Source organism: Hypomesus nipponensis, chromosome 26 (genome assembly GCF_054491055.1).
Source record: "Hypomesus nipponensis isolate SF chromosome 26, ASM5449105v1, whole genome shotgun sequence".
In the NCBI taxonomy this organism is placed as follows: Eukaryota; Metazoa; Chordata; class Actinopteri; order Osmeriformes; family Osmeridae; genus Hypomesus; species Hypomesus nipponensis.
The window spans coordinates 10189244-10197500 of NC_140386.1; the positions used below are offsets into that span (position 1 = coordinate 10189244).

The 8257-nt window shown below is 50.9% G+C and overlaps 1 protein-coding gene across 1 annotated transcript in view; it reads right to left on the minus strand.

Moving 5' to 3' along the window:
* Positions 1-3919: 3919 nt before the first annotated feature.
* Positions 3920-8257, minus strand: part of ror1 (receptor tyrosine kinase-like orphan receptor 1) — a 6507-nt gene continuing 2169 nt past the window's right edge. The window contains exons 5-6 of the mRNA XM_084692320.1: positions 8070-8257; positions 3920-5698 (exon numbers count right to left, since the gene is read on the minus strand). The exon at positions 8070-8257 is cut by the window's right edge and continues 24 nt beyond it. Coding sequence (XP_084548446.1) covers positions 4247-5698; positions 8070-8257 — 1640 coding nt within the window. The 3' untranslated portion in view covers positions 3920-4246. The remainder of the gene's footprint in view (positions 5699-8069) is intronic.

The window sequence follows — 8257 nt, forward strand, 5'->3', positions numbered from 1 at the left end:
TAGCGCAGCCAGTGCTCTCGCTCTCTGTCATTCAGGACTGTTCTAGTTCATGTATTTACCTAACTACTCCCTTTTATAGGAACTCTCTCTCCTGTTGTTTTCCTAAAACCCAGCCTCTCTGTCTCACTTAACCCGTTAATGAGTAGCGAATGTGGGTCCCACAACGTTCCAATTGAATATTTTCTGATAGACAAAAACTACGTATATGCGACAAATGCTTTAGTATGGCTTCAAAATAAGCTCTCTCTTGGAAGTCGCTTGGGATAAAAGCGTCTGCTAAATGAATAAATGTAAATGTAAATGTAAAATGTACTAATGAGAAGGCTAGCAAATAACACTAGCATGGTAGTAGCATTGCTACAAGTATCCTGTTAGCTAACTTAGCCCGGAAGCTAACTAAGCTAGCTAGCTACCGTTTTGGAAAAATAACTTGCGCTGTGGGGACCGTTGGAAATATTTACAACTCACGCAGCTGCAGGTTGGTATTGACCGTTCATCAGTCTCCCCTTTCCTTCTCTTTTTCTCTCCGCTCCATCTTTCTTTTCATCTCTCTCTCTTTGCCAGATTCTACAACTGGAAGCAATCAAAATCCTCAGCCTCTCTGCATTGCAGCTCTCTTTTTGTCTGGACACACACACACACACACACACAGTCAGTCCTAGCCTATACATGACTCGTTCCTCCATTTTTCAGTAACTACAGCATACACTTAAAAGCACAACTCCCCTCTTCAATCCTAAACCTCCCCCACTCACAACATCCAGTAATCCCTGACATACATCTCCTCCTCTCACCCGTCATCCCTTTTCCGCTCCTTCTCTCTCTGTCCATCCCCATGTTTAGGCATGTGGACTCTTGAGTTCAGAAGGTTAACAAGAGCTTCTCTTTCAGTTGTAAAATGCCCCACCCCCCCCGCACATCTCACAACAGGAGTTGAACATTTAACCACCTAAAACCAGCACCACCATCATCCAACAGCCTCTCTTTAAGCATATTTGGGCCTCCTAGCCAGGGGTTCTGTCCCGTGTCCTGACAGTACAGCTACTGTTCTCCATGTCTGGATCAATCACAGCTGCCCCCCCATCACTTCCCCTCGAACTCTTCTTTAGCCAACTCCCCCCCCTCACCCTTTTCATCTAATTCTTCAGTTCCTCCTCCTCCTCCTCCTCCTCCTCCTCCTCCTCCTCCTCCTCCTCCTCCTCCTCCTCCTCCTCCTCATCATCATTTTTCCTCTGCTCTTGACCTCTCCTTGTTCCGTCCCCTCTTCGCCTCCCTCTCCCCTTTCTTACTCTCCTTCCCCCTCTCCTCTTCCTCTTCCTCTCCTCTTCCTCTCCTCTTCCAGAGTTAGGAGACAGACTCGGAGGGGTTCAGGAATGCAGACGGGCTGACATGTCTTGCTCAAGGGGAGCACATCAACATTTTAAAGCCTCATCAATATTTCGTGATGATGAGTGTGTGTGTGTGTGCTGCAGTACTCTTCCCTGTTGCTTCAGAAGCTGCCGGCCCTAATCAGGACCCAGGTCAGCCGTGCTGCTGTCTCTTGAGTCATACGATCAAAACGGCCGTCTAACATTCACAGACTTGTTTTCTGTAGAGCTGAGCTGTTGAGTAAAGTCAATGCTGCTACCCAGACACACAACAAAGAATTTCTGGGATTTTTCCCCCCTATAAGAAGGGCAAGACTTAGACGTGATCAAAACCATTCCTCACATCAAACAGACTCTCAGGACATTTTCATGCACACAGGCATTGACAAAACACCCACCACACACACACTCACACACACACACACACACACACACACACACACTCACACACTCACACACACACACACACACACACACACACACACGCGTACAAGGCCAATCCATCTTTGCCAGGAGAGTTTATCTAATCATCCTTCCATATGTGTATCCTTTCTCTCCTTGGTGAACACGACGAGATTCTTCTCTTTACAAAGAAAGTTAAAAACAAACAGGCAGTGTTTATTGACGGCCTGGTAAGTGATTCTAGGATTAAAAAAGATATATACACACAGCCAGGCACACACTGTGTACCGTATCAGTGTACACACATGTCATCCTGTAAACACAAGCATTCATGCACACCTTTGCACGACACACACAGTGAACCCTGGGGAGAAAACTGAGAAAAGGTGCCGGTTATTACGTTGTATGTATTTTATGTCAAGGAGTTTTGATAAGTGGTGATTTGAAACCAAAAACAAACTAGCCCTAACCCTAAAATGCACACGCTTGTACGATCACAGTACAAAGAAGTGGAGAAAGTGACTTACTTGCCCCATCTGGTGGTCATGGATGGTTCTGAAGATCTTTCGAAACCAAATGTGATATTTGCTTCCCTTTAGTGGATAGTTAATGTCATCGCAGTACTTCGTCCACATTTCCCAAAGGGTAATCACCACGACCATAGCAATCATCGAAATCTTTCAAAATAATGAAGTTAAAACCTCAATGTAACCAAACTATGTAATTTAATAATGATTTTGCCGTACAAAACATTTGTGCAAAAATCTTCAGACACAATGACAAGGCCTCAATAGAATATCCATGTAAACCTTCGTAATCAAACCACTTATCTGAAAAACGTTTGAAAGACTGCCTTGAAAAGAAATGGATCTAACATAGAATACAAAAATTGTACAAAAAAAATGATATTTTGCCAAATACAAAATACCGAATGCTAAGATTCACAGTGTTGTGGATAAGTGGTTTCTTGAACTGCTTTAATATACGCACATAGATGGCCATACAACTGTCAAGGATGCCTGTGTAGAACTCCAGATATCTAGGTAGGTGAAACTGCTTCGGACGAATGCAGATAAGTACAACGGAAACAGGAGCTTGGGGGAAGATTTGTACCTTTGAAAAAACACCCTCAACTGAATTGACCACATCTAGACGTCGCTTTACTGTACCGTATCCACGACTACAAGCTATGGTCATACCATAAAGCCAGCACAACAGTATCTGAATAGTACATGAACACTCTTGTACTTAGTATTAGTACCCGGTTTGAGAAGAACTTTGAAAGATACAGTGCAGCCGGTCAGGGAGGGTTCTGGCTTGACACAGGCCAGGTTCTGAAATGCAATTCATTTAATTTAATGTATGTAAGAAGCTATGATGGCTTACGAGGTTTAAGGTCACAGTGAAGTGTTAGCTAGCTACCCAGGCTGGACCATGAGTCAAATGATTGTCTACTTGACTGAAGGGAGGAGATGAGGGGGGGGGGGGGATAAAAAGTTGCATAGCAACAAATACATGATACTATGGAAAAATACACTGCAGTGTAACTTATGTTGACGAGAATTCAGCATGGAAGGATTTTGACGTCACGTTGCACCATAAACCTCCAAACCCACTGAAGACGAAATAACAAACTTTCATAAAGTAGATCAGTGATAGTTTGGACAAAACGGCCATGGCAAGCATACATGACATCCGTCTCATTGTATCTGAGAGACATCTTCAGATTGACTTTCTGAGAGGTCAAACAGTGCATTGCCTTTCTACCTGCTGTGCAGCATAGTCACAACCAGGTTTGAGATTGCAAAAACAAGAAAAAGCAAATCACTTAGACATCAAGTATCTTTAGTCATTGTCAGGGTCTGTATTGCAAGGCCACATGAGGGTACTGTGTTTGATGGTGAAGTTCAGGGAAGCTGAGCCAGTTATCGACAGAGATCAGAGATGGGCAGAGAGGGGAAGAGATGGAAATGTTCTGGGATTAAATATCAAGTTCTTCTGGACCGGAAGCTCCCACACAACAAGACGGCTGCTTTGAAGTCAGATCTCTTTCCCCGGAGCTGGGATTCAGCTTTTTGGTGGGGGAGAGAACAGCATGATGGGAAATGGAGGCCCCTCCCCCCCCCTCCCTCCCCTCCCTCCCCGTCCAGCTGTGTAGCCCCTCCCCCAGGAGAGTTGGGTAACACAAAGTGCGTCTCCCCTGCTGGTCGTCCCGTCATGGTCCTGGCGGGAGGGTTGTTGACACACCTGGGCCTGCTCTGCGCCTCCTCTGGGTGAGCGGCTTCATCAAAGACGAGAGCGAGGACAGACGTGCCCTCGCTCTCCTGCTTTGAGGTTTCCTCCTCTGCACAATGTCGTTTGGACTATAAATCTTTCCATCCGCCTTCAGGATTGATGTATTTACAAGAGTAGGAGGTTGAAATAATAATTATAACGATAAAAAAAAAAAAAAAATCACGGGGGATCCCGCGGAGCGTTTACAGGTCTGCGGTCATGACGGAGTCACTGTACATGAGTGTATTGGAGTCGCCCAGGAGGGCGGAGGTCTGCGAGGGGTCCAACTGCAAGGCCTTCTGGGACAGGTGTCCGTACACCTGCATGGTCCCGCCCCCCGGCAGGGCGGAGATGGCCACGCAGTGAGACAGCAAAGGGGTGTTGGCGTCGTGGGCGGAGCCGGTGGACGGCACGCTGGTCACGTGACCCGTGCTGGTGGAGCCGCTGGCGCTACTCGGGGAGCGGCTCTTGGGCGGGGGCAGGTGCTGCACCACCCGGGGCGGGGCCTGCGGGGGGAAGTGGGCGGCAGGGAAGGCGGCGTAGCCCGGCGGGATGGGGTAGCCGTTCACGGGGATGAAGCGCTGGTTCTGGCCCATGGGGGTCGCCACGGGGGCCCAGCCCGTCATGGTGCCGGGCGCAGCCATCCCCTGAGCGGGGTAGAGGAAGGTGGCGGGGTAGCGGGGGTTGTTGCTGAGGTTGCTGACGGGGCTGGCGCTGAGGGAGGTGGTCTGAGTGGTGGCGTTGCCCCCGCCGCCGGACGGCGTGCTGGAGCTGGCGTGAGAGGAGAGCCCCTCCCAGGCGCGGAGACGGGCGTGGAGGTCCTTGAAGCGTGGGCGTCGGGCGGGGCCCTCCTGCCAGCACTCCGTCATCAGGCTGTAGACGCGCTGGGGGCAGTCCTCCGGGCAGGGCAGGTGCTGCCTCTTCCTCACCATCTCCATCACCTCCTGGTTGCTGAAGCCGTAGTACGGCTGCAGGCCGTAGCTGAAGATCTCCCACAGCACCACGCCGAACGCCCAGATGTCCGAGTCGGTGGTGTACTTGCTGTAGGCCATGGCCTCAGGGGACATCCAACGCAGGGGCACTAGGACCTTGGGCTGTAGGCGGTAGTAGTCGGATGAGTACACCTCCCGGGACATCCCCAGGTCGGAGATCTTGACATGGAGCTGCTCTCCCACCAGGATGTTGCGCGCTGCCAGGTCCTTGTGGACAAAGAGGTGGCTGGCCAGGTAGTCCATCCCGGCCGCCACCTGCACGGCCAGGTGGAGGAAGTCTCCGTGGTCCAGGCTGGACTTGACTGTGCCGTCCTCGTCGCTGCTGCAGCCCACGTCCGAGTGGGGGGAGCGCATGACCAGGAACTCGTGGAGGTCTCCCCGGTGGAGGAACTCAAACAGCAGGCAGACCGGCTGCTCCTGGGTCACCATGCCCAGGAGACACACCACGTTGTGGTGGTGAAGCTCCGCCATGAGCGAGGCCTCCTGCTGGAAGTCGGCCCACTGCTGGGGGCTGGAGAAGTCCTTCAGGGTCTTGATGGCCACCAGCTGGGCCTGCTCCATGCCCGGCAGGTACAGGTGACCCTTGTAAACCTTGCCAAAGGCACACTCTCCCAGCTCCTCCATGAAGCGCACAGCCGACAGTGGGAGCTCCTTAGCTTTGCTCTGTGGAGAGAGAGAGGGAGAGGAGGTGGAGGAGAGGGGGAGAGAAGGAGAGAGGGGGAGGAGAGGGGGAGAGAGAGGAGAGAGGGGGAGGAGAGGGGGAGAGAAGGAGAGAGGGGGAGGAGAGGGGAGAGAAGGAGAGAGGGGGACAGAAGGAGAGGAGAGGGGGAGAGAAGGACAGAGGGGGAGGATAGGGGTAGAGAAGGAGGAGAGGGGGAGAGAAGGAGAGGGGGGGAAGAGAGGGGGAGAGGGGGAGAGAAGGAGAGGGGGGGAAGAGAGGGGGAGAGAAGGAGGAGAGGGGGAGAGAAGGAGAGGGGGGGAAGAGAGGGGGAGAGGGGGAGAGAAGGAGAGGGGGGGAGAGAAGGAGAGGGGGGGAAGTGAGGGGGAGAGAAGGAGAGGGGGGAAAGAGAGAGGGAGAGATACATAAAGAGAGAGGATTACAAGGTTTCCAATGATCGTAATATTATTCATTACTTGTAATCATCCTGGAATATACTGTGGATGATGCAACTGTGTTGCTGGTATAGTAATTGCGGTTGGCGGGCGGACTGCCTGATAAAACAATGTGTGTTTGTGTGCTGGACTGATATATGGGCCGGGTGTGTAAATATCTATCACCCTGTATCCATGATATCATCTTTTTAGCTAAGCTCTTCAATAAATCACTTTAGCTGCTGACTCCAAACCTGGCAACGCGCTTTCAACTCAAAACAACAATTAACTGACAAAGTGAGCATCGTTTGAGAAAGTGCCGGTTATTAATTATACTCGCAATTACCCTTTGTGAAATGAAAGTGTTCCAGCAATAACAGACAGGAGTAAGATATATGACTGAGTTAACAGTTAGACTGTGATCCATGACAACATAGACAGAGTGACGTCACTCAGGAAATACCGAAACAGACGACAACAGTTTGTTAACAAGCACCACCCTGGTGACAGTCAGGTCCGACTCCACACTCACCCAAGCCCTTCTGCTCCACACGTTGGTTTGTGTAAGCACTTACGTGGTGTGTGTGTGTGTGTGTGTGTGAGATGCAGAGAGAGACGGAGGGGGCAGGGGAGAGATAAAAGATGAAAAGGAGGAGGAGGGGAGGAGGAGAAGAGTGATTCCAGGAACTCCCAAATGAAAACTGAAATTCCTCCCAGAGGAGGAGTCTTAGAGGGGGGTGAGTCTTGAGCTGTTAGGAGTAGAAGGGGGGAGGGGGGATGAAAGGGGACAGATGTTTTGAGTTTGGGCTGTCCCCCCCCCCCTGAAACACGACACATTTTTACCCCACGTGGAGCGGGTGGGGTCCCTGTCATGAACTGGGATGAAGGGATGAGGGGATGAGGGGATGAAGGGATGGATGGAGACAGACAGAGGAGTCATGCTGCACCACTGCTGGTTAGCAGCATGGGCAGGAGGCTGCTTCCAATGTAACAGGATCTGAGGCTGAACATGAACTATGCACACGCTGGCACCACAGAGAGAACGCCTGCATGGGGAACAGAAGGAATGTGTGAGAGAGAGAGAGAAAGAGAGAGAGAGACAGAGAGAGAGAGAAGAGAGAGAGAGAGAGAGAGAGAGAGACAGAGAGAGAGAGACAGAGAGAGAGAGAGAGAGAGAGAGAGAGAGAGAGAGAGAGAGAGAGAGAGAGAGAGAGAGAGAGAGAGAGAGAGATACAGAGAGGGAGATACAGAGAGAGAGAGAGAGACCGAGAGAGAGAGAGAGAGAGAGAGAGACAGAGAGAGAGAGAGAGAGAGAGAGAGAGAAAGACAGTTAGAAAGAGAGAGAAAGAGAGAGAGAGAGAGAGAGAGAGAGAGAGAGAGAGAGAGAGAGAGAGAGACAGGGAGCTGCAGCGGAACATTCCTTAGCCTGCTGAGCTCTGATGAGATCTGAAGCCATGTCATGTATGGGTCACACACACGTAGATAAACACACACACACGTAGATAAACACACACACACACACGTAGATAAACACACACAGGGCCCTCAGTTTCTCCTGTGGTGAAGGAGAATGAGGCCTCTTCTGTTGTGTTTGTGTTCTAAAGTCACCACAGCAGACTGGAGAGGGAGTCTAAACACAGGCAGACCAGCCTGGAGCTGGAGAGGGAGTCTAAACACAGGCAGACCAGCCTGGAGCTGGAGAGGGAGGACACAGGTTAGCAAAGGAGAACATGGAGAGAGAGACAGATATAGAGAGACAGAGAGAGAGAGAGAGAGAGATAGAGAGAGGTAGAGAGAGACAGAGAGAGAGAGAGAGATAGAGAGAGGTAGAGTGTGAGTATGTGTGTGAGAGAGAGAGGTAGAGTGTGAGTATGTGTGTGTGAGAGAGAGAGAGAGAGAGAGAGAGAGAGAGAGAGAGAGGTAGAGTGTGAGTGTGTGTTACCTTATGCTTGTATGCCGTGAGCATAGACATCTCCACGTTCTGGCCCCGGACAGGTTTGGGCTGGCGGGGGGCGGGGGCGCTGGAGGACTTCTGGTTGTTGCGACACACGCAGATGAAGAAGAAGAGCAAGGCGATGGCCAATGGGATGGCCACGCTGGGAACCAGGATGTAGAGGATCTCCATGTTGC